Raw genomic sequence first — 26,905 nt, 5'->3', positions numbered from 1 at the left:
AAGATCACAAGGGCAGCCTCTATTGGCAGTTTAAAAAGCCACTGGTAAGCCTAGAAGACCCTTATCTGTCTTATTTCTGATTACTATGCTGATAGTTCCACCCTTGTTATGGTTCTTAGATAAGCCACAGCATAACATTACCAGACCAGTTAGATGAAAGAGATAATTCGGCTTAAATTAACAGTGATAAATCTTTTTCTTTTTCTTTTCTAAAGTCATCCAACAACTGAGCAAACTGTTGGTGAGAAATTGGAAGTTGCATTGTCCTTTTCACCCCCAGAGCTCAGGACAGATACAAAGGGTGTGTGACACATCTGCGTTTGTGAAGTCACTAAATAAAGTTTTTCTATCTCCTAGGTGCAGCTGACCACAAGATCTGCTCTGATAGTGGAAGGGGTAGTGGGATGTATCCATGCCACAAGGTTCCAAAGAGATCCAAACAATGGAAACAAGGGTGCATGCCAATCACTGGGACAGCCAAAGAGACTTCTCTGGCAAGTCTTACTTCTCCTTCTTGGCGAAGGTGGCACTGCTTCCCCCATTCCCCTGGGAGGACCATGTAAGACAATCACCAGAGCGTAAAAGCTCACATATTCTAAAAACAGACACATCCTAATCTTCAACACACAAGAGTGGTAAGACGATTCAGTGTTCTGATTTTGAAGAATGCATTAAGTTTTAAGGTCTTTACCTTTTTACTGTTACATTTTACTGAAGTTTACTATTTTTTACCTTACATCTCTAACATTATATGCCTTAAAAAGCCAGTATTAAGCACTATAATCAACAGGTAGTGTTTCTTTATATCAATATCTGAGAGTTAACATCATTATAACCGGAAGATCAGAGCTAAATTAATCTGCAGGACTGTATTTCAAGTGTATGAATGTGAATTCAGATCTGTTTAAAATACAGTGACTTATTGTTGTTACTGATTAGAGCTACTCAGTTGCTTTTTTATTTTGCAATTTTATTTTTATCGTAATCATGTTTGCATTTGTACTATCCATACTGTTCACATTTATTTATGTGTATTTTAGGTAGATGTCAGAGTGCCTTAAGAGATTTTTTCCCCTTCTTCTGTTTTATACTTAAGGGTACATGTGATATTTTTCCTGCATAATGATCTATTCTGTGAGAATGAGTCCAACCTTGGATTTCCAGTTAGTGTAGGCAGAGTGGAATGATGTAGATGTGAGGCAATCCCCTAGAAAGAGAGAAAGTGACGAGAAACAGAAGAAACAGACAAAGAAACAACTGTGTTCTTAAAGGGGGATGCTCAAATTTTTTTTCCATGAAGAGATGTGACTGGAACTATATATATGTCAGTGTTATTTAACATTGCTCTGGTTTTGTCTCTGCCTAAATGCAGGTTAGACTTTCTGTATGCTTGTGTATGTGTGTAATTTTGGAATAAAAACTTATAAAAAAGACAATTAAAGACAATTCTCTCTCTGTGAATCCATCTTTATTTTCCACAACAGTCCCTTCATTGATCCGCAATAAATCTGCAATAACATGCATCAATATTTTTTAAAACAACATTCACTTGATAAGACAAGAACCTCTACTGCCCCCCGAGCAAACACATCCGAACAAGGTGAACTTGGCTAGGGATGAAAACAAATGTCTGCTAGGCAAGAACACGAGTCACAGCACTGGGAGAATCAGTGCTCAACAGTTTCAATGTAGTACCATGATGAGTGGGGGCGAACCGGCCCCGGGTTTCCTCTCAGGATAAAGATTCCCTTTCTAGATTAGCTATCTCCCTCTCAATCTCTTATTTTTAAGACTTCAAGAAAAAAAAAAAGACAAGTACCTGGTTGGCGTCGGCAACCATGTCAGAATATTATTTAGTATAGTGTTATTAACTTGACAACCACATTGAGAATGGCTCAAATCAGAAGCAAGGGAGGGTGGAAAGTGGTTAAAACACGATAAACAACAGATCACCTTAAAGGAAATCATTGTGAATTGAAGAGAGGCAACAAATTGTTGACTTCTCTGTTTGAGATTATATGAGGACTGCTGTTACTTTCTGTCATAGTTTGTCGAGATAAATCTTCATGCACTCGACAGGTGATAATTTCTCAGAAGCGTCCTCTACATACCCAATAGATTTTATACACTGTACTCTCATTTAAACTAAGATAAGAAATTCTTCAGTCTTAGCTTTAATACTTACTGTACTGAAAATATAAACAAATTTTCCCAAAAAAAAGAAAAAAACTTTACAAAAAGGCTCTTAATTGCACTTGATACAAAATTCTAAGGACCTTGAAAATGGATTGGCTTGTAGGTTAAATCCTAAGATAAATCTTAAGAACATCACACAAAAAAACATATCAGTTATCCAAAGTTAATGAACTGTTGGAAAGGACGATTTCCTTTTCTAAACACATGACTGAACATGATACAGAAGCCCAGAACAACAAAAACTTTTGATGATAAACTCTGCTAATGCATACATAATCCTGTTACTTCATTAAACAGTGCTTAACCAGGTTTTTCTGGATATTAGACTGCCCGACTGATACTAGAAAATTCCTGATTTTTATTTGTTTTCATCTTAAATCTCGTATTCCTTCAGATGGTTTTGGTTTCTGATTGGCGTCTCTGGTAGAAATGCTCATATGAAACAAGTTGGCTGTGAATAAACTGGTTCTTTGTGTGATGCACCTCCTTTTTGGAGAGTAAGGTCAAATTCAGACCAAAATATTAGTGTTCTTAGCGAAATATCTCCCTGCTGAAAAACTAGTTATGTACATTGGCACTTTTCGCTACAAAGTCATGGCCTTGCTCTGTTAAAGGACTTTCCTTGCTCTAAATGGGACAACCAGTGAATAGGAAGACAAAAAAAAGGCACACAGTTCTAGCGTAGCAACTCATGTTCCGGATACATGAAGGAGTGCTTTGTGAGATTTTTAGGCATACAGAAGGGGCCACAGGGAGGCCAACACTGACAAAAATAACAAATGAGATAAAAGACCATGTACTATAAACAAACAGCAAAGGAAAACCACAGAAAGTGGTGCCTGTTGACACAATCAGAGAGAGGCCTATAAAGCTTAGCCTAACTGCCTCATATCTCTGCTGCTGTCTAATGGCACAGCCATATTACGGCTCCACAGATTAAGGGGCAGAAAAAAGTAAAAGACACTAATAATAATCTAATTACAAAATCATATAAACTCATTCATGAACGTATAAAAAATACATATGTAAACTGATTACCGTTAAACATCCCACCCATTCCCCTAAAATGGTAATAAAAACTAAAAATAAAATTGTAATGCATAATGAGTACAAAATATTAGATTTTTTTTTTTTTTGTTTTGTCTAGAAATACACAGACAGCTGCGGTGGCTGTTGGACCCTAACACTGACCTCAGAGGAATGTCCACCGATCAAAACACTGAAGGCAGCCTAAGGTCAAAGGCCACAATGGTACTTTCCTTTGGTATATTTGATAAAGTTGATGAAGTCACCACTTTGGTGTGCTGACCTATTTTACACTTCATTTGGTGTCGCCTTAATCTCGCTGGCTAAGTGCTGACATTTGGCTTGGTACAAAATGCATCTGTGCTTTTAGTCAAAAACAATGCATAGTTATCATTATTATTTCAATCTAAGGAATTAGGCTTTCACAGGCAAAAGTCTAGTATTATTAAAGTGCATGTCACTGATACAACAGCATAGTACGAAAGCAGGTAGTATCAATGTGTAAAATGATTGTACTAATCATTCTGCCTGTTCCATGAACAAAAAAAAGTGGACAGAAATACTGAACAGTACCCTTCTTCGGAACCATAATAACAACCTTCATATATAAATGCTCCACATAGACTTAATGGCTCTATAAGGAGTGAACACTGAACCTCAGGTATCTGAGAAATCCCTTTTTTTCTTGTTGGCACTTCAGGTAAAACTATGGCTTTTTTCATATATCTTTATACTATATGGCAACGACAACATTTTGAACAGTCTTAATTCAGCTGAAGCTGAAAGAGGGTAAACAACTGATGAAACTTGGGCTGCTGAGGCACAGAAGGACACTGGAGGCTTGTCTCCATAATGGACGGTTCTGGGATAGCCTGGAGGTCTGGAGGCGCCTACCATCGCCCACTGACGCTGGCCATGTCTGCGTGAAACTGACGGGAGAGGCGACCACTTGCTCCCCCCTCCAGGAAGGAGGATCTGATGGGTGGCTCAAATAGCTTCCTCCGGTTTTTGTTTAGTTCTGTAAAAAATGCGAAAACACCACAAAACGTCAGCAGTTGAAAAATCGATACAAACATGATTTTTAATGTGGACAACTTCTACCTGTGTTGCTATGGGAGCAATAGTAAATCAAAGTAAAGAGACAAATACAACTGAGGAGTGTGTAAACATTTCTCTTTAGCCACATTTGATCAACAATGACAAGAAAATTGGGTTCAAATCACTACAGGATAGCTCAAGATCAACAAAAACCCTCTTTGTGTCCATCTGGTTTTACACAGCAGCTTGGACAAAACGCTTTCATAAAAATGTCAGAAGCACACCCTGGCATCTTTGGGTTATTCATATGATAGTCGTGTTCTGTCGCTGCCAGCATAAACCTTCAGTTTGATTACTGGAGACAGCCAGCTCGCTCCGGCAGCTCTTTTTACTGGCAGACCGGTGGAAAGTTAAAACCTGGATTGCATTGACTGGCATTCTATCTCTTTATAATGAGAGGCAAAAATACAGAAAGACAAAGAGACAGACAGAGACGTGCATGTTCCTGTTTTCAAGCCCTCGAGTCCATCAGCGGAGATGAGAGTTGACCTATACTTGGCTGAGGCATCAGGGAGAAAAACCAATCCTGGCCTTGGATCACACTACTTCCTTAATAATCAGAGCCTCACCATTTCCCCTTGTTGCTCTCACTGTCAACCCTGGCTCCGGTCTGAGGTTTCTGAGCTGAACAGTTACAGAATATCTATGACAGGAAGCTCATGATCCCAACACGTGCATGGTTAACTTATGCAGTAAAACAACTCTGGCTATTACAATGTCCAAAATATGACATCAGTAATGAAGTGTGACATCCACAACATTAATATTGGATCCAGTGCAACAAGAGGACATAGTCTACATCAGCATCAGGGAGGCAGCTGGAGCAACTGGAGAAAAACCAACATGCTCATGTGAGAAGAATGTTCCTTAATCCCATTCACTCCTGCTAGTGCAAATGACTGCAACATGTTTTCTTGCATCTTTACAAGAAAAAACAGTACTGCCTTGAACTTCTTTGCTAGAGTCTGCTGATAATAAAGGCCACCTATAGCTTTAGATCTGGTGGTTGGTAGTGGCAATGACCTCTGTCAGTTAGTGTACACTTTTTACTGTCTGCACAGCTGGGCTCCACTCAGGCTTGTAGCAGCGACAGACAAAATAGAAAACATTTATGAAACACATGAGCCAATTTTTGTGCGCTGCCGTCAGCAGGTGTGAGCCAGCAGAACGAGGCTGCAGCTGGTATCAGCGGCTACGTTTACACAGACCCTAATATTCCAGTAATAATTGGAATAATAGTCCAATCAGAAAAAAAAGCTTCATGTAACCACCTCAATTGGAGGAGACTGGCCGGATCTGGCCTGATTGAAAGGAATTTCCAATTGGGTTGAAAGGAGTGGTGTAAACCTTTGATAATCCGTTCAATCAGAAAATATTAGCGCCTAATAACCATGTAAACCCTTAATCCAATTGTTTCTCTCTGGTTGGAATAAATATATTCTTTCTGCACGTTTGCACATTTGGGGTAACATTAGGTCATGGGAGAGAGGGGGAGGGGGGGTGGGGGGGTGGAAGATACATTTAAAAGTCAAAGAAAAAAAAACCCCAAAACAAACAAACAAACAAAAAAACTGTGTGTCTTCACATTATGTGCCACTCCTTACTCAGGTATATAGTTAAATGAATACATTCGGAGCACTGATTGGTGTGTAGGTTGTAGTGAGTGTGTGGTTGAGAGAGAGAGACAGAGACAGAGTGTGTGTGTGACAGAGTATGAAGTTAGCAGCTGTGAAAGTAGCAGTGTGTACAGTTTAGGCTATTTGCCAGTGAATAAATTCTACAACTCCTCAAGACCCAAGCCAAGTCCGCCCACCCCCACCCCTGTTATTGGGCTGACGGTGGACGGGACAGAAAACAAATTGAGACAGGAGCTGGTTGTATGTGGATCTCTCTGTACTGCAACTATCCTTTTGTTAATGTTTTTCATCCATTATGGATTTGCAAGACAGTTGATGTTGTAGAATAAGACACAGAAGATGGGGTGACAGGTGACAAAAAAATACAATAAAGGACAAACTGTCGCTCGTTCGTCTGTACCTGAGATGGCGAGCAGCATTTTCCTGCGGGCTCCGAAGGTGGTGATGCCCAGTTCTTTCAGGTCCTGGTCTGTTAGAGTCAGGAATGTCTGGAGGTCAATCTGGAAGCAGTAACAATTCAATTTAACTCTACTGTTACCACAATTCAGCAACTTCTACCAACATTAGACCTTCAACCATAAATGCCATGACTAAAACTAGTCCTTAGTACAAGTGCTGGATTAAAAAGGCCACTCCATGACTAAAAATACTAAAATGGAGTTTTTTTGCTAATCAGTGTATCCAACAAACACACCATCCTCCAACACACAACAGCATATAAGCAGCAAAATGTACACATTTCCCCAAGTTTCTCACTTCTTTTCCTTCTGTTACACATACAATAAAGAAATTAGATAATAGAAATTTTAATGCAACTCGCTGCATTGAGGAATTAATAGGGCAAAGTACGTCAAAAGCTAGAGGAAGAGCAAATACACCTAAAAAGTGTCTATGTATTGATACTGTTCAGACAAATTCTATGCAACTCATAACTATAACTAAAAAGTTTTGATCAATTTTGAAAAATATCTGTGCCTCTCTTTAGAAACAGACAGTCCCTCAGTTAGAATTGTAACACTAGAGGATGTGGCTCTATGCTCTACAGTACCTCTTGTTGTTGGAAGACGTCCGTGTACTTCCCCAAGCCCAGCTTGCTGAAGAGCTCAGGCAGGTCCGAACCTTTCAGAGACGAGTTCAGGCTGCAGCCGTTGCTGCCGGTTACCGAAGAGATGCAGTCCATGTAGTTGCTGCTGCTGAGATAATGCTCTGCAACTGTCCATTGAATGATCGAGACAAACAAGAACAAGAACACAGAATGAAAATTTAGAAGTAAGCAAAAACAGCAGCAACCATTAATTCACATTTAATCTACAAAAGGAAAAAAAACCCAATATTTAGCACATTTTAAACTAGTCAACAAAAAGTGTAGGAGAGTTAGCTCATAAACTTATAGGTACTAAAAATTTAGACTGATTAGATATAGCTAGATAGATAGAAATTATCTGAAGAGCCATCCCAAACTTTACGATGAGTAAAGGAGTGAGTACCCTGAGTACATGCATCAACAAAACACACACAAGCACAAAAAAAACCCCAAACTCTGAGTGTGGAGATAAAAGTGCTCATACTGAAATTGCTTTACAGTTTTACTTGGTGTTGTACACTTCATCTGCTCTCCTCAGCATTTCATCTTACAGGAAGCAGTGGAGTATTATTATTTGAAGCACAAAATAAAATGAAAAATATGACATTTTCACCTTAATTTATAAAGTTCTTCTGTATAATCATTTAACCATACAGTTTATACCAAAATGTAATAAATATTCTGTTGCTCTTTTCTGAGGAATATCTCTGTTAAACAAATAATGGTTCTTGCATGTTGTTGTCCATGACGTCTGTATAGTTTGCCAGAGTGATGCTCAATAATTATCATAGCTCGTTATTCCATGTAGCATAGATACTACAAAAGTATGCAGAACTGACCAGATTTGTTCTGCTTCCTCTTTGGGCTGCTGACAGCAGTGGGGAACTCGGTGTGGCTCGGCAGACCGTTACCGGTGCCGTTCCTCTCTCGCCAGTTGTCGGAGTCACTGCCGTTTCCCACGCCTTCCCTGCTGCTGGATCGAGACAAGGACAGCGGGGACCCCTGAGATAGAGAACAGAAAGAAAGACAATCCAAACATTTAACGAGGCATTCTGAATGCTTGCTGAGCTCTGACTCACTGCATCTCAATATAGGGTACAAAAACATCTATCAATCATTGCATATGGTAAGACAAATATAATCTTCTATGACATACACATGACATACACATAGTAAATGCCAAAGAACGTGAGACTCTTTTCAAATAGCAAATGCCAAGCCCCTATATGTCTGACCTCGTAGGTGGTGCTCATGCTGGGCTTGTATGAAACATGATTGGCTCTCCGCAACTCCTTGATTGTCTCGGCTGGCATGGACTTTGAGAAACCAAGGCCACTCCAAGTATTGGTGGGAGTCCGCACTTCAGTCACCACAGGCTTCTTCAACATAGCTGTGTGAATACAGATATAGAGTAATGCACATATACACCTATACAGAGATAATGCCACATAAAAACTATCATAAATTACCTTAAATTCATAACTTTAATTTTTTATGGCCACATCATAACATTTTATACACATTGCCTGGTAATTCTCAAAGTTGGTATCTTTGGAAGCCAACAAAAGTTTTAAATACAATTTTGTGGGTTTGAACAATGATTAAATTTAAAATGATGGATCCACCAAAGTGTAGGTGAAGTTAAATATTTGACCAGACACAAATGTCAACTTACCTTTGGTTGCTAGCAGCTTTTTCTGTTCATAGTCAAATGCCTGAAAAGATAGACAGTTTTATTGCTTAATACCAGCAGAACTGTGTGTTTTTTGTGCGTGTTGTATGTGTGTGTGTGTATACCTGCATGTTGGCGAAGGATGTCTGTGGTGCCAGTCTGATTCTCTCCCTCTCGTTCTGCTGTGCTGCCCTCTCAGCTGCTCGCTCACTACCCGGCGCTCTCTTATCAGCTACAGGACTGTCTGATGAACTGGACTCAGCATCCGAGAGGAGACAGTCAGAGCTGTTGGGTTCATAGAGAAAAAAAAAGTATCGTGAGCAAAGAAATCTAACACAAAGCAGACAAGGCGTTGCATAACCATTCCTCCATCTCATCTTCTCCTCACATTATCATTGAAACGGTTATCGTTCTTGGCTCATGAGATTTGACTGGGTCTACATTTTTATTATTAGGATACAGTTCTAGTAGTCATGCTGTCCAGGGTGATCCTATGTTACTCAGCAGTTATGGCAGCCAAAAGTTAAATTAGAAATCTCCATTTGGGACAAAATACTCATCTGTATCATCTGTATATTAGTGTTTTTATATAGTTTATAATCTACCAAGGGACTGCAGATGAAAATGAGCTGTAAGCTAACTCTGGTACAGTACATCAAGTGTTTAACACTGTACATGGTCCCTTACAAATGGAAATGAAATACTGGGTTTGATGCCACTGAATTAAAATTAAATCCCTGCTTTTCTATAGCCATCCTCACTTTGCCCACGTCTACAGGGATTAAGAGAGGACTGCCAAACTGAACCAGTATGAGCAGTAAATGATCTCTGAAGAAATGCTAAACAGTACCAAGATGAGCTGTAAATGATTTCTAGATTGAAACATACTGTAGATGGGAGTTCTTGGTGCCCTGCAGGAGCTCCACAGCTTGTCGCTTCCCTGATGACGTCTTACATGAAGCCAGCATCTGCTTCAGCTCACTCCCATTGGCTGAGTGAGAGGGGCTTCTGGGCATTCCCACTTCCACAAATGTGTCAGAGCCTGATGGAAACAAACGCAAACATATTTAATAACCCTGTTCATTTATTTCAAGTTAATCTGTCCAACCTTTAAACAATGTTAGAACACAGACAGAGGTTACAGCTGTTCTTTGTCTTCTGTACAGAAAATACATATTGTTATGACAGCCTTAGCTGAAATACTTCATGCTTCATCTTGGTTTTCATTAAATGCCATGCGCAGTCTTGGGTCACTCAGTGTACAGGAGTGTGTGTAGCTTGGTGGGCATATGTCTATGTGCATGAATTAAAGTGTGACAAGTCCCAGTTGGGTCCTGGATTAATTAAAAACACAGCAGCTGTAATTATAGTAGGTTTTCTCTGCTACTCTTCTTTCAGCCTGACAGGAACCTGCTCTGTGTAACAGGATGTAGATGTATGTGTCTGACTGTATGCACGTGTATAATCAAGAATATTTGAATGTGCATGGAGTGCTGTATAGTGAAATATATACGTATGTCAGTCAATCTAATGAAGCTTCTCTGGGGTTTAATGTTTAAACAATTACCCCGCGCTCCCTCACTCCACAAAGCAGAGTTGAGTCAGGCTGGGCGAGCCAGTCCAAACACATTCTGGGACACAGGAGGAGGTAAGGGAGGGAGAGGAAACCTTACCAGGACGCGCCGCATTGGGGGAGGACCAGCTCAGAAAACAGCGGGGAAAACGAGACGCGTGAGAGAGAAAGGTTTGAGGGGGAAAACCGCATGTGTAAGACACAGAGGAAATGAGGGCCTTTCTGAACCGCTAGGAGACCAGCAGTTAATCTGTCTCCGTTCCAGCACAATAATCATAGTCAGAGCGAGTATGAGGTTAAGAGGACAGTATAGAGAAATAGAAATAAGTTCATTCAAGGCATTTTTCCTCAAAGTGGGTTTAAGGGTTACATAAATCTGAAGTGGAAATGCCTGAATTCGACATTTATGTTAAGTCTGCAAGGCTGAAGTCCAGCCAATTTGTGTCGAAAATGTGAACAGCTCCAGAAGTTTTTTGCCATAAATCACAATTTTAAGTGTATCTTTAATATAACTGACCCACAAGAGGGCAAGACTCCTATAAGTATTTTTATATAAAAAAAACATTGAGTACAATGGCCTTTACAAAACATATGTGCAAAGAAGATGGTTGAGAAAAGTTGAGAATTTATTTTTGATTAATCTTATTAGGCATTTTTAAGTTAAATATATCTGTGAATGGTGAGAAATTAAGTGCTCTGCCAGGCAAATAATCTGTAAATTTGAACAGAAAACGGTTTGATATTTTGGATGAGAGGTGATAAGTAGATAAGCTAGAACATGAAGCTACTAGCCTCAGCAGCCGGTAGGGCCAAATATACTCCAAAACAGATGGATGTCTGCATACATGGATGTGTTTTACACATGTTTTTTGGTGCGTAGATTCTACACGGTCATAAATTTTGGTCTGCACATGGGCGGTTGCAACATAGGCAGATGACGCAATTTACATCATGCAGACCATCATGTCTGTGTGGACATGTAAAGTACAATTTGTTCTTTAGGCACAGACGGTCTCATAACCCTCTTTTTAATTTTCTGAAGATGATAAAAATAAGTTGCTTTTTACTTTAAAATAAGCGCAATGATGCAAGATATTGCAGAAAATTGCCATTGAAAAATGCAACAATTACATGCAGTGGGGACGAGGACATTTTACAGTCTGTAGGCCAGGTTGGTTTCTATATGGGTTACTTGAAAACTTCAATACCTTCATCAGGGCTGGACTTGCTGGACAGTGGTTCTGATGGATTGTGTCCGCTGGCCTCTTGAACCGAGTCACATGGGGCTGGACTCAAGACAGTTTCTGCAAGTGATGCAGTCGCTATCCTCCCATAGACTGAGCCAGGGTGCTATAAATGCATGCAAACATAGACATACACATAGAGTACAAGATACATACAAATTAAATTTACTAAACAGTCAAAGTGAAATAGAAAATTAATGCAGTATACTGTAACAGGCCAACCTTGACATGACCGTTGAGAGTGCAGGGGCCTTTGGTGCAGTCAGAGACCCCGTTGGGCTGCTTGTCTATGGGGGCCAGGCCAGGTGGAGGGGATGGTGTGCTCTGTGTGTAACCCTGCACGCCTGACAGCAGGATGCTACTCAGGGTGGCCTGGGTGGCAGGGTGTAGCATTAGTTGAGATGAGAAGCCTGAAACAAAAAAATGTACCATCAGTGATTTTCAAAGTTTGAACAATTCATAAGGGAAATATTTATAATTATCTACAAGATCTGTCTGTCTGTCTAACTGTTCATTCAAACAATTATGACATAGCATGAAACACTTCAAACTACTGAAATAATGAACAGGAGATCAGTAGTTCTACTTCAAAGTAAAGATCAAACAATCAGCTTCACCTTGAAAGTTAACCTTCAGTATAATTTATCCACAGTGTTACAATGGTTGAAACAATCATTCCTCAAGTTGAAATATACATAAATTTAAAGAGACCTTCAAGAACCACATGCCAGTTCAAAAAAAAAGGATAATGTCTAATACACGAACCTTGGGTACTGGTGAGTGAACTGGGCCAGAGGGAGGGGGAGGGTGTGGGGGTGCTTGGGCTTGGGGTCTGCAGAGGGCTCATGGAGGAGTTTAAGCTGTTGAGGACAGCGTTTGGGGCAGCAGAGTTGGTGAGGGAGTGGGCTGCCGTCGCACCCAGGAAACCTGAGGAGAACAGAAAGGGAGGGGGAAACGGAAGATGGATAGATCAGCGGTGGTCCTGTCAAAGCACAGAGCCATTTTTCATGCTAATCACACGTTACACCAAGGCCCTCAGAAAATAATCTTGGTCTTCCAGCTATTTAACTGGAATTCCATCAAACTGCCATCAACCAGACAGCAAATGAGAGGAAGAATTTCTTAAATTTCTACAAGGTCATGGATGCAAAAGTATACATCTAGAGTGTCCTCATACCCAATAAAACCATGTTATTGAGAGCACCAACAATGTGGTGCTTGGTGTCTTAACCCAAACACAGTGTATGAAAACAGAAAGAAGCAGGTCTGTGGCTTTAACAAGGGGCTAGTTTGGCTCCAGGAATAAGGCCACGGATTCTTCTGGCAGGCTGGCCTGTAATCTGAGGAAGAGAAGCATGTAGCAATTACTAAAGCCAGGATGTGGCCATCCACAGCTTCATCCCTGGGCCTCTGGGTTTAAACGAGACAGCAAGAAACCATTTCTATTGTACTGGGACTTCATGGCATATTCTTTTTTGGTGACCAGCTCAGATTTTCCCATGTCTTTTGGTGGGGACACAATAAAATAAATATTATTTGAAAGAATTCACATGGAGAGCAAATAATCTGTCATGAAATACATACAAAAACAAGACAAAATGTGCAAAAGGCCTACCTTTTTTCAATATGAGAATCAAAAATGTACAATTGTAAAAAATTATCGATACAAATACAGAACAAACGTTAGTGCTCAACTCCTCCACATGCTCAATATACCTATAAGCAATAGCTGCAGACAATAAATGAATAATAATAATAATTATTATTATAAGTATTATTATTATTATTATTATTATTATTATTATTATTATTATTATTATGATTACTATTATTATTATAAGTATTATTATCCATCACAGTGATATGTATACAATATTATGTAAACACAAACTGTTTTTCTATAAGTGTCATTAATTAATTAATTATTGGACTCTCCTCTTTCTTTATATTATTATTCTTCTCTCTGTTTGTTTTGACTTTTTTATGTGTATTTATTAATCTTATTTTTAACTTTGATTTGTATTTGTATTTGTTGTCATTACTTAAGAAAACTAAATAAAACATTATTCAAATAACTAATAATAAGATAACTGAATAAATAAAACTTGTGGATATTACGGATATAATAACTTTGATGTATATTCCTCCTCTTTCAAACATGGAAAGGAAATGTTTAAGTAATATAATGTTTAAGTAGATTTTTTGTGGTTGCTGAGCATTTGATGATACATATATACAAAGTATATTAGATTTATAGATACATTTATAATGCACCACAGACATATAAACAGATATTTATTGCCGGCCTGTGCCTATAGCCAGAAGCTTCTTCCTGTCAGCTTATCCTACTATCTGCTTCTCTAACTGCTTTTGATGCATTACGTCCTTATATCCACATTTTAAACAGTCTGAACCTCAAAAACTGTATCATCTGAAAGCAAACAGCTGTTTGCCGGGGCTAAATATTTATCCTATAATACTACTCTTACTACAATCAATTCAAAGTCACCCTTGGAAACAAAACAAAACCATGAAAACTCTTCCAAGCTGAACTCTGTGCCTTCATGTTGATGTCAACACTGCAGACAAACTAACTCCTACACGATTATAACCGTTCATCTTCCGATGATTCATAAGCTTGTGATTCATTCCAAGAAGCGCAGCTAAATTTGTATTGAGGTTATTTTCTGATGGTTGGCTGATCAAAGATTTGTGCATGTGGGACTTCTTGGCATGAAATTCATTACCATCCAGCGAGGTCAATCCTGTAGACAAACAACTCCTACTGTAAAGAGCATATGAAGATGGTGCAATGACTCACTGTCTCACGATTTATGTAGATGTTGAAATGATATTTCTATCCATTTCTGAAATCACTTGCACTCTGCGATTCAGTAAACCAAGTGATAACAGACTTTTAAGGACATCTGGCTCAGAGATCTCATCAATGGATTTGTTGCTAAGAGAGACGACTCGCTGTGTTGGAGTGTGGGACTGTGTAGTACAGATGTGCACGACATTGATGTATGAGGACATTAATTCCTCTACAAAGACATTTATTCTCTAATGTATTTCATTCAAGGATGAAAAGGGTAGCATCTTATCTTCCCTCATTAATTTATCTCCCCCCCCCCCATCATGGAAAAATGTAAAAGAATAAAACTAATACAAGTAGAACTTCCTTGACAAGTTAGACAGTGTCATTACCCAGATTGCTCAGCCCCAGGCCAGCTGAGGCCAGGATGTCCAGGCCAACGGGGCAGATGAGTGACGGGGATTGGTTGGTGGCGGGATTCAGTGCCACAGATGGTGAGGATGAAGAAACTCCGTTGCTCTCGAGACCCAGGAGGAATTTTCGGGCTTCGTACATGTTCACCGCATTCCTCTCCACGCTCTTGACAATCACGGACTAAGAGAGATTGAGTGAGAATGAGAGAAAAAACAGGTGGGGTGGACAAGAAGGTAAGAGGAAAATGGGGTGAGAGAAAATACAGAGGCAAGAGAGAAAGGGGAAAAGGGCATTAGAGAGACAGAGGAGGAAAGGCAGAGGAGGAGCGAGGGAAAGATAGGGTAGGGAGTGTTGGCACCAGAGATAGGGAGTGAAAGGGAGGATGATGGGGAGACAAACAGAGGGGAGGAAGGAAGAGGGAATTAAGGGTAGATTAGAAGGATAAACATTGAGGCATTGTGGGAGAGAGGAGACATGGGAGCAAAGTTTGAGGGAAAGCATTTGTTAATCATTTACATAACATACCAAAGCGCACTCATAGATGTGAGTGAAGTGAATATGAGGCAATACTAGTTACTCAGTCGCTATTAAATTAACACGCACTAAACCGGCAATAAAGAATTATAAACAGGAATTGTTTTTGAGTCAGTGAGAGAAATGACTTCTACATTTTCCACATCAGCTGAAACCCTGCCCTTCATAAACATCAAATAAAAATGTACGTGGGCATAAATCATGTCCTGGCTTTTTGCTTTTTGCCAAAGCTGAGTTTTTGAAAAGTAGATTCCAATCACGATCAGTCTCTCCGACACACACACACCCTCCTTTATAGGTCTGCCAAAGTGCCAGGAGCACAGAGGCAACGGCATGCATTTGGACGGGCTTTTTGGATTACTGCTGTCACCTCGTTAAAATGTTTAAGTGAAGGGTTCTTAAGAGGATCTGGGCTGGGTCAGTGTTTACACTGGCACCTTCTCAGCAGTCCCCACAGGCCTGTCAGGATTGGGCATTGAGCCCTGGCACGGGGAGGGACGTGGGCACCTAGAAGAGACAGTCGGGACTGGGCCAAGTGGTGAAATATGATTGAGATAATTATGTGTTGTAGAAGAGTAGACTGTAACATTAGAGGTTGTCTTTGAATATCACACAGGTGCACTACAGTTACTGTGAGAGGCTGCAAATCACAATAGTATATAAAAATGATCAACATATTACATTAATATACACTAACGGGCGAGTGAGCGTAACTCCAGTTTACAGCCTAATTTACAAAGAACACATGCAAATAAAACTAGTTATTTTTCAGTTGGAACAGCTGAGGCATAATATAAGAATTGAGTGTGCCAGTCAATCAGGTGAAACATGCTCTCAGACTGTGATTCCCCACTGTGGCAGATGTTGATCTGCCAAAACTTTTCTCTGAGTTGGTACAGCATGATGATTCCCCTGGGTCAACGGCTCCATTTTTGCCTTTTAAATGTAATGAAATATTGATGAAATGTGACATGGCAATATATAATTTATTTAAATTTCATGCTGTGATGTTTGAGTAATTCTCAAATGGAATAGAGCTTTATTTGTTTCTTGGTAGTCCTTCTTTCTCTCTCTCTCTCTCTCTCTGCGTGACACAGTAAGACAGCAGGCGTGTTTTTCTCAGGGTGAAAAGTTAGGATGCCTCTGAACTGCTCTAGTTTTTAGTTTTAGGTTTTAGTGGAACTTATTTCATTAATTTTGCCTATTTTATGCACCTTGCCCCTCAAAATAGATATTAAATCTGCCAAATGCATGTGTCATTTCCATTTCCACATGCAAAACGTGCAAAGGCAAGCGCATCAGAATTTGTTTTTTCTCTAAACATAATTTTTAATGCCCCTGAATGTGCTTAGTAAGTATGATCCTGTACGCTTATATTATAAGCTTATATTAGAGGCCTATTCTAACTCTCAAAAATCCCCTAAAAACGTTCCGTGCCATGTGAGTTGTGGTGTCATACCTTGCTGGGCTGTTTTGGCTTGGGTTTGATACTGATGAAGACATCCAGCTGCTCCATTAGTGCTGTGATACACTGGGGCTCCACCTCAATGTCCTCTTTAATGTCAAACATCAGCACCAGAGGCAAGCAGCCCTGTGGTGCAAAGATAAAAGACAAGATAAAAGTATATCAGAAACATGCTCTTGTTTTGTTATGTCAGCCTCAGACTAATATGTTTCAGAGCCTCACTAGTATACCGTACTTTTATTCCTATATTATAGGCTATTGCTTACACCAGTAGTAAATTTTCCTTTATACACTAGCATTTGTAGACCTACATGTTAGCCATACCAATAAATACAAGATTCACTGCTAGATTCATCCCACACAGAGCTTGGGAAATTCCGCCAAGAGCAATCTGTTTTGCATGATCACCACCACAAGTGCCACAGACATCTATATTTTGGGCCGAGTGTTGGACAGCTCTCCTATTGTGAGTGGGTGTAATTAGCAGCAGAGTATAGGGCCATGCTGGCTCTGACAGGCCTGAGATTGGAGCTGTAATCTGCAGTCTGGCTGGAAGAGGCCAAATAACACAGTACACTACTGCGGGCAGGACTGCCCCTCCTGTACAGTATGCCCATTCTTGACTTTTCCTTTCAGAGTAACTCCCCTATCCCTCTTTATCCCCTTTGCTTCTTTCTCAGCCTCCTCTCCCATCTTTGGCTTTCTATTCTTTTTCCCATCCCCTCCAACTCTTCTTTCATAAATCTGTTGTGTTTTACTTTCCCACTCAGACAAACAATGAGAGGCTCCTTCTTGTGTGTCCTGTTTCCAGACCGAGAGAAAGTCATGTTCAGTCACTGAAACAACTTTGGCATTTACTAAATGTCTTTAGGGCCAAGTGGGAAACTACAGACAAAAAGGCAGCTATGGCAGAATTACTGCCCCACATTATAGATCTCCAAACAGAAAGCCAAAACTGTTTACAGCTGAGATGTCTTGCACCAGCTCAGCAGAGGCTTTTGACCAATGGTAATTAAACAACCATCACTTTTACACATTATATGAAACAGACTTCTGATTATATTCCTAAGTAAATCAGATAAGGGCCTCAGTGGTCATGGGCAACTAGACAAGAATGACCGCAAAGCATTTTGAAACAACAGAAATGTAAAACACCAACGCTGACGTGCTGACCTCCTGAATTACTAACAGGGCTGAAATTCCAATCCACCAAAATCTACTGTATATGCAAGCCAAACCATTAATACCAGTAAGGATAATCTCTATATGGACAAGGCAGTAACAACTCAAGCCAAGCTGATGCAAATGTGTGTGTCCATCTTGCATGCAGGTATGTGGTAGCTATAAATCACACAGGCTAACCTTGAGTCACCTACACACTGTTGTTTAACTGACATTGACATTTCAACAGTGTGTCCAGAGCCAAGCAAAGCCCTCCCAAGGCTATTCAAAACCCCCTAAAGCAATCATGGTTAACATCTTAAAACTCTGTCTCAAAGCCTATGCATCATTCACACATACCATGATGATGTTAGTGAAACAGTGACATAAATTATAGATACCACACTGCATGTGGAATCTGCATATGGTAGGGAAATATTTCCAATGCCACCCTTTGACCACAAAAACAAAACACAGCAGTTGAAAGTAAATCTTTTCAACCAGCAGATGTCAGTAAACAAAACACACACAAAACACACACCATGAGGTACTGCCGTGCCAGGCAGACCGATTCAATGGTGCCCTGGATGTAGACTGTAGATTTCTTTTGGGGGCTGTTGGGGTCAGGGAAGTGGATCTGGGCTCCCGTTCTCTGGGTGATGTGCTTGATGTTGCTGCCATTGCGGCCCTTCATGAAGAGGTGGTGCTGGGGGGCGATGTCCAGGTGGGTGGTGACTGAGATGGTGCTTGCCAGGCTACCAGCCAAGTGCTCCAACAGCAGAGCTGTACCCCGCTAGAGAAGTAAGGATGACAAGAGAAATGACAGAACATATGAATATATTTGTGAGAAATGTGTTTTGCTCATTGATAATTCACTTAAATGACCTTAACTGTGCAGACTGATGTATGTTTGGCATGAGAAGACTGTTTTTACATTCATTACATGAGTGTGATGTGGAAACATGAAGCCTCCAGTGCACATACATTGAGAATTGACTTTTCAGTGAAGTACAGTATAAGACATTGTATGTCCAGCAGTTACATTTTCAAAACAAACATTTGCATATTCATAGATTCTTGATTTTTCAATGAGGGAGAAAGAGTAACTGTAATTTTAATTTTTAATTTTTATCTAGGTAATTTAACTTTTTTGGGGACAAGCCATATCAGACACATATTATTCCAAGCAGAGTATTTCTATATCTCTTAAAACATAACAGGAAAGGATCTTTAAGAAAATACAAGTACAGTGTAACTAATATTTTAACAAACTTTAACAAACATGATTTTGTCTTTAAAATGATGTCAGAAATTTTGACATGATTGCAAAAATGTACTTACTTCAATGATATTACAAGAAAAATATAACATCAGTGCCAACCAGAGCTGCATCTGATGATATAACGATCATTATTAAATGTTAATTATTTTTTTCAGTCTATAACAGCTCAGAAAATAGTAAATAATGCTCATCACAATTTCCAACCGCTAAACGTGGCATCTTCAAATTGCTTATTTGTTTAACCAGCAATACTAAACCCAAAGATATTCACTGTCGTCTGTCATCTTGTCATCAGCAAAGCCAACATTCATATTGTATGAGCAGTGTACTGTATGAATGCACAGTCGTGTATAATAAAATAATAGGTTGTCATCTTCTTTTGGATGCATGCTAATGTTAAGAGAAGATTACCCACAGATGTAAAAACAAACTATCAAAAACAAAATAATGAATACAAAGAGCAATTTAATGAATTCTCACAAGAATATCAAACAGTACATATTAAATCACATAAAGATGTGACATAGTGTTCATGTATTTAAAAAAAAGAAAACAAAGCTGAAACAATAGTTCATTTAGAGCTATATCCATACCACATAACAAAGCAATCTGTTAATGAAGAGAGCAGTGGAGCCGTGTTGCCCTTTTCCCAGAGAAAACACAGAGTGTTTTCTATATAACCTGTGGAAACTATTGTATTTTCCACTGCAGCTGCCGGGCAAGTTGAACAGACTCATTCCTTACTGTCTCTGCTATGCCTCTGCAAGCCATCATTTGGCCTAGTAAAGTAAGTCATTTCCAGTGTGCAAACGGGAATCCACACACTGCAGCCAGCATAACACAGCAATCCACAGCGGTTTTGGCAATTCTCAAAGGTGTTTCAAGGGTCTTGCACCACCACATAACATAGCACACATATTCCTCTAATCCTCTAGTCTCCATCTGGCATGGTTCCCAATCCTGACTGACCCCTCCGACCTACCGCACACTCAGGGGCCGTGCCTTAGCATACATGCATACAGTTTGCAGTTTGCATTAGCGTGTAAATCCAAATATGAGAACACTAGCATACATGAATAAATGCAGAGATGCATATACGCCAAAATACAGCCGCTGGCAAGCTGAAATAAGCTCAGTATTGTTAAAAGAGGCTCTGTAGTGGAAAAAAAGAGAGTTGGTGGGTATGATTTGTTGGCACAGATGATGGGAAGACTCCTTGGCACGCTTTAACAAACCACAACTCAGATGCCAGTTGAGGAAGCACATCTGTGTGTGTGTGTGTGTATATATGTATATAGAAGATATACATGTTTATGAGCATACATGAGCTGAAGATTGGGAACACAGTAGGAAACTTAAAATTTTATTTTAATTTTTTAAAGTCTTTAAACTCAGGAGAGACTTCTGCCTGGTTGGTATAGTAGTGGGCTAAGTTAAAAGAGCAGTGCAGGGCAGTATCTCCCCCGCAGTGGAAAGCTGAACCAGCAGCTGTCCAGATCAAGCGACCAAACATCCCTCAGCACTCTCTTGCCCCTGTGGTGCTGAAAAGTAATGAGGCGGTTTATACAAGAGAAGCCAGGAACGTTGACAGTGTTGGTGGGCCTTGACATGGTGAAGCTCAGGAAACCTTTGTTGGTTTGTGGCTTGCCATGTAAACGGGTGGAGAAGAGTTAGGGTATTAACTCAAATATTATCGCACTAAAATGACTGACAAGGAGTGAGCAGGTCAGGGTTCAAGTAATTATTCAAGCATTTTTAGGGGCCATGAGAGGATTAACTCTATGATTTGTTTTTTTTCATAATTTCAATTCCCTCTAATTTAAAAGAGAAAATTTAAACTAAAACAAAATTTGTATTGCTGTTATTATTGCAATCAATTCATTATCCAGAAACAGACAATCATAATTTTCTGTAAGAGGGACATTAGAGCATCAATGCCAAAATGAACGAATGGATAATTGAAGGTGAATCAGTACTGAAGCTGTGGGTTTATGGGGATTTACACTCAACAGACAACTGACGATTTAAATTTGATTAATCAAGCAAAACTGCCAAATATTCACTAGTTCCATCCTCTAAACTGTGAAGATTTTCTGCTTTTCTGTTTTATATTTTTGTAAATTGAAAATCTTTGGGTTTTGGACTGTTGGTAAGACAAATAAAGTAACAGGAATGTTTCCCTTTTGGTTCTGGGAAATTGTGATGGACATTTCTTTTTCATAGACTAAAAGATTAACAGACATTAATTATTTCTATGTTTATATCTCAAAGAGAGTCTTGTCCAAGTTCACAAATCAAAGTGGAAATAGACAACTTTTTTGCTTTAACTATCATTATGAAGTAAATGTTGATTACACAGTGTAATGGCTATAGAATAATGACACCATTGGCATTTAGATTGGTTCCCTATAAGCCTCGCTTTCAATGTGCAATTCTGTCTGCCACCAGGTACAATCTCCTGGGAAAATGAAACTACAGTAGCTAACAGGAAGAAAGCCCTGGATCAGAACACTGGATCAGTATCCAGTCAGGCTGATCTATCATATGAACAAATATGAATCATATGATCTACTTGTTGATATAAAAATCAATGGACAGAAAATATGTTATCACCGCCTCTTTTGTAAAAACAAACACGTTACCAACCCAGTTTGCTTTTCTCAACACACACTAAAGAATTTCTATCTGCTTTCATGTCTCCATTATAGATTAAATGAATGAACAAACTCACGCTTTTCCTCCTAATGTTTTCTTCTAACATTACTCCCCCTTTACCCCAACCCTTTCTGTAGTTACTTGTTTGTGCGAAGCAATAATATTACTCAAACTATTACTATGCAGTGCACATCATTACAATGGCTTTTGCCTGTTCCTAAATTCAATATAAAATTGTGGCAATTTCAATTTACCTCTTCAACGAACATGTTTCTTTAATCCTTCTTATTTCTAAGGTGGTGTTGATCATTTCCTCACAGAGCTATGCTCTGAGAAAAACAGAAAGCAATCCGGTTGTCTTTGCGACAGCGATGCAAACAATAATACCACTTGGAAACGCTAGGGGGGAAAGTTGCAAAGTGTCTGTTTCCACTTTAAAAATGAGCTGTACAGTATTAGAAAATGACAAATGGAAAAAAAAATTTTGTATGATGTTGTGTTGTGTAAGACTCCACAATGCTGTATAGCATTTTGTGTTTGATCATTAGATACCAAGAAACAGGAAGCATCAACCATTCCACGAACATTATTAACCAGCACTTCCAACCATGTTAATGATGCACTGACTTCCTCACCTTGACGGCATTGGCGTTATTCTGTGAGCCGCGGACCACGCCAGTGGCCCTATACAGGCGTGTCGGGGGCTTGAAAGAGACTGTGAGGTTGTAGGTCTGCGAGATGTGCTGCACAGTGGGTGAGCTGGGATCAGACTGCATGATGGCTGGAAGCTCGAAAGACAGCACTAGAGGGAGCAGCTCCTGCAATATGTAGGAACAGAAGGAGCGAGGGAGGGAGGGGAGATGGAGGGGGGGGTAGAGTGAGAGAAAATAGCTTGTCATGATGCTGTCACTGCTGCTGCAAGAAAACTGATACATAAAACAAGTAGTTCCCATATCTCTCTCTATAACAAGGCACAGGAGGTTGTATCACGTGCTATCATTCACACTGATTAAGACCATTTGGACGAGTAAAAACAAAGAGGCAAAGGCCTGATTTCTTTATATAGTGTAGACTTATGTGAATTGACACACAGACATAACAAGCCCTCTTTAAGCAGAAAGTGGTAGAACTTGGCACATAAATCTGTCAGCTCAAATAAGTAGAAGTTAATCAAAATGAGGAGCAGTGCCAGAAATAAGAGAGATGTCCTCTGTTACACAAAATATGCTACGGTATACTGTGGTGGTGACTCCTGGGAGATTGATTTAAACATTATGGCTTTGCAACTATGAAATAAAAGTTTTGCAAAACATCAGTGGTCTATGGCCCGTTCATTCTCATACATTAATTTCAAGCCGTTCAATCAAACCACAGGAGCAACAACAGGCATCAGCTCTCATCATTTGTATCACAGCAGTCATTCAAACAAAATAGATGCAGACAGGAAGGCTTGGCTTCATGCATACACATACTTATGCATGCATGGGAGAGAAATCATACAGGCACACACCCATACACAGACAAACAGCAGGGAATGCACACACATACGCACTCACAAAGAAGAGAATGAGTACACACTCATGCACACACACACACACACACACACACACACTCATGCACACACACACACACACACACACAGCGTTATCCAAACACTGACTCTTGGGCAGAGCGCCACTATGGTTTTGGCTGCCAGTGAAGGGCAAGCAGCATGAATTGCTCTGACCAAAGAAATGCATCCCTGATCAGTCCCATATGCGCTTGGCCTTACATTTATATCACATTTCAGCACTCGCTCTCCGCGGGCTCAAGAAATTTAGGTCAGCACAGAGGGAAATGCAAGAGAGGACAAGCAGAACAGCAGGAGTCAGGCGCTGAATGAAGAATAGACTGATTTTTATGGTGGAGCTGACCTCAGCTTTTTTAAAAAGTCTACCTGGCAAATATGAGTTTCACATGTATTCAATCTGAAAGCGCTGTTAAAAAGCCTCAGTTCTCCTGACACGAGGATGAGAGATGAAGAAAAATGAAAATATCTTCAAGGTAAAGTGACTGGTCAGACCTTTCATCACCTGCCCGTCAGCTCCACCTCTTAACGCTTCAAGAAATCCCCTGAGAATCCATCACCTCAACAACCAACTTGTTACAAACTCAAACAGATCTCCACCCAAGAAAGCCTAAGAAATACAGTAGACCTTACAAGTACTGTAGTGTGTCTGATTGTTAAAGGGACAGTCTGTTCATCAGTAATGGAAATCAGCACAACCAAACCACTTCTAGTTTCAGGAGAGATGGAGCAGAATTTCCTCTGAAGGCCACCCAGGACCAAACAGCATGCTGTGTACTGTTGTACAAGAGATAAACATGAGATGTACCCTCCATCCTCCTGCACTTTACAGTTCAGACTCAATATTGACACAATACCACATATTAAAATTCCCCTCCCCTCATTACGGGAAATAAAGTTTTACTCATTTTCTTGCTGGGAGTTAGATGTGAAGATCGATACCACTCTTGTATCTTTCTGTTCAATATAAAGCTAGAGCAAGAGGTGGTTAGCTTAGCTTAGCTTAGACTGGAAACAGGAGGAAACCACTAGCCTGTAAATATGACAAGTTGAGGTTTTTAAACCCGTAAAACCCAAAGTGTAAATAGTTTAAATAACTTGCTGTTAACCTTTGGACAGAGCTAGTTTACCCCTGTTTCCAGTCTTTACATCTAGCAGACAGATGAGAGCTGTATCCATCTCCTCATCTAACTCTTGGCAAGAAAGCTTATAAGAAAATTCCCAGGATCCATCTATCCTCTTACACAATAATCAACAATAAATTTTATGTTTGTTAATTGTAGTATTCATTAATGTAACATGCAGATTAGTTCTAAATTTACCTGCCATTAACGGAAATTTGGCTTATAAGGTTTAATTTTTACAACGAAACCCTTCAGTTACAGCCACTGTGGACAAAGTAATGCACTATATATTGATTACTGTGTATGTATCTATTTGTGCCGATATACATTGTATATTGTGACTGAAAGAACTAGGTCTAGATGCAGAGTTGCATTTGAAGAAATTGCCTCCTGGTAAGGGATGTAGTTCATACATAATTAAAGTTGTGCGTGGAAGGACTGTCTAGTCATGAGTATTGAGCAGTGTTTAATGGAGCACTATATACGGTATTTGAGTAATGTGGAATGAAGTGAGTATCAATGTCTGATTCCATCAAAAGAAGCCAAGTTGACAAAGAGAGAGGGAAACCTGTCTTTGATCCACCCCACTCATCCGCTGACTGTGTGTTCTTTGGAGGGCAGAACAATCTTTGGTGGTTCTCGACAGCTTATATTATAAACCCCTCCATACAACATTGGTACGGTGAGGTTTGATTATTATTTTTATTCCCCATCCATAGCAAAAAAGTAGATGAAGTGGGCTGCGGCTTGCTGCTTGTGAAAACAACCATTAAGCATGGGGAGGTACGGATACATACAGTACATGCTGACATGTGCCAATACACACTGCCCAGACATCCAGCATGACCTTCTCTTTCTCTCCTCGTCACACACACTTCACTCTCTCGGTCACTCACACATGCACACACAGCCGTGTTAGTTTTGGTCAGTCCATAATGGAGGAACGTGCTCACTGTGCACTGTTCACTGCTGCGGTGTTGAAATACAGCAAAAGTTCAGGGATGAAACAGTTCACACAAGCATAAAGGTTCTCCGCCCACAGACCTGAGGCTGGAGGTCGGGCTTCCAGTCAGACTGAAACTGAAGCTTGAGAATAGGCTAGAAAATGGACTGGACATGGGCCTGCCAAAGAGGCTGAGGCTCATGCTTGTACTGTATTTTACAATTGTTCTAGGGAAGTGGTCTGGGAATAGGTTAGGAATGATGCTTGTGGTTTAAAAAAGTGCTGAAACTGTGCCTGGAGTGCACAACTACCTACTTCTATAAATCTGGGGTGCTTCCATTGGTTGCATTCGGTAGGAAACTTGCCTATCTTGAGCCTAATGTTTTGTTTATAGAGGAAGTAACTGTTAGGAATGATGCACCTGGGAGCCAATAAACTAAGAGCGGCTCTAAGACTAACACATGAGCTGGAGGGGGTTAGACAGGCTAGCTAATGAATGAACAACATGGATGGAGTGGTTCTGACTGATGGAAAAGCAGGAAACAGGCACTCAAATCTGTAGAACCAATCCACACACCTGCTTTCAAGCTCAACAGGGTTGTATTTGCGAACTGAGGCAGCAGGAGCGATATATTTGCCAAAAATATGAATACACTGAGCATCATGTTAAAGGAGTGGTTTGAAACATTTTTATGGATGCTTTGATACTTTTTCCACAGTAAAAATCGGACAGTACTGAAATCAACTGTCAGGCATGCATACAGGGAGTGTGTTTGACACTCAAAAGATTTTTGGGTGTAGTATCCCTTTAAGACAAAAGAGGCCAAGTTCCAACTTACCCTTATTTTTACTCGAGCTGCCTCCACCCCTCCTGGCTGCCCTGCAATGGACACCTGTTCATAATAAAATGCAACATATGTAAATCAGTCAGCCAGTTCTAACACAATCTGAGACAAATCATGGCTCAGATCATTGCATACAGTTACTTTCAGTGTTGAGAAAGAAATCTGGAGCAAACATGAGGAAGGTTTTAAGGCCTCCTCTAAACTGAAACCTAATCGCCTTTTGTTACATATTTGCAGTTAATGTTTTATATTCTTGAACCACATCATTAGTGTTACCACAAATCTGATATCATGATCACAAAAATGGCCTGCACAATTAAAGCATTGACTTTTTATGAGAGGCCAGATTAAGTTTATTTCCATAGAAATGAATAAGGTGATAAATAGATCCAGTGTTCTCGTCTGTCATTCTTTTCCCCACTGTGGAACAAACCGAGAACTGATCCACATGGTTACTGCACCAAAACTAATAAAAAGCCTGACATGAGAAATGATCAAACAACCACGGCAGGTTCATTTCTGACCTCCATTACTTCATTACAAACATGTACCTGTACACGAGTACACACA

The 26,905-nt window shown here is 39.9% G+C and overlaps 1 protein-coding gene across 2 annotated transcripts in view; it reads right to left on the bottom strand.

Moving 5' to 3' along the window:
* Positions 1–1,446: 1,446 nt before the first annotated feature.
* LOC121911330 (protein bicaudal C homolog 1-like) overlaps positions 1,447–26,905 on the bottom strand; it is a 74,405-nt gene continuing 48,946 nt past the window's right edge. For both annotated transcript variants that reach the window (XM_042432695.1, XM_042432694.1), the window contains exons 6-21: positions 26,330–26,383; positions 22,492–22,674; positions 18,461–18,712; positions 16,753–16,884; positions 14,738–14,939; positions 12,296–12,457; positions 11,753–11,940; positions 11,495–11,636; positions 9,602–9,755; positions 8,839–8,998; positions 8,717–8,756; positions 8,277–8,431; positions 7,881–8,043; positions 7,006–7,169; positions 6,358–6,457; positions 1,447–4,240 (exon numbers count right to left, since the gene is read on the bottom strand). In XM_042432695.1, coding sequence (XP_042288629.1) covers positions 4,113–4,240; positions 6,358–6,457; positions 7,006–7,169; positions 7,881–8,043; positions 8,277–8,431; positions 8,717–8,756; positions 8,839–8,998; positions 9,602–9,755; positions 11,495–11,636; positions 11,753–11,940; positions 12,296–12,457; positions 14,738–14,939; positions 16,753–16,884; positions 18,461–18,712; positions 22,492–22,674; positions 26,330–26,383 — 2,379 coding nt within the window. In that variant the 3' untranslated portion in view covers positions 1,447–4,112. The remainder of the gene's footprint in view (positions 4,241–6,357; positions 6,458–7,005; positions 7,170–7,880; positions 8,044–8,276; positions 8,432–8,716; positions 8,757–8,838; positions 8,999–9,601; positions 9,756–11,494; positions 11,637–11,752; positions 11,941–12,295; positions 12,458–14,737; positions 14,940–16,752; positions 16,885–18,460; positions 18,713–22,491; positions 22,675–26,329; positions 26,384–26,905) is intronic.

This window comes from Thunnus maccoyii, chromosome 14 (genome assembly GCF_910596095.1).
Source record: "Thunnus maccoyii chromosome 14, fThuMac1.1, whole genome shotgun sequence".
NCBI lineage: Eukaryota > Metazoa > Chordata > Actinopteri > Scombriformes > Scombridae > Thunnus > Thunnus maccoyii.
Note: the sequence above shows the minus strand (reverse complement) of the source record. Positions and strands in the feature narration are given on the sequence as shown.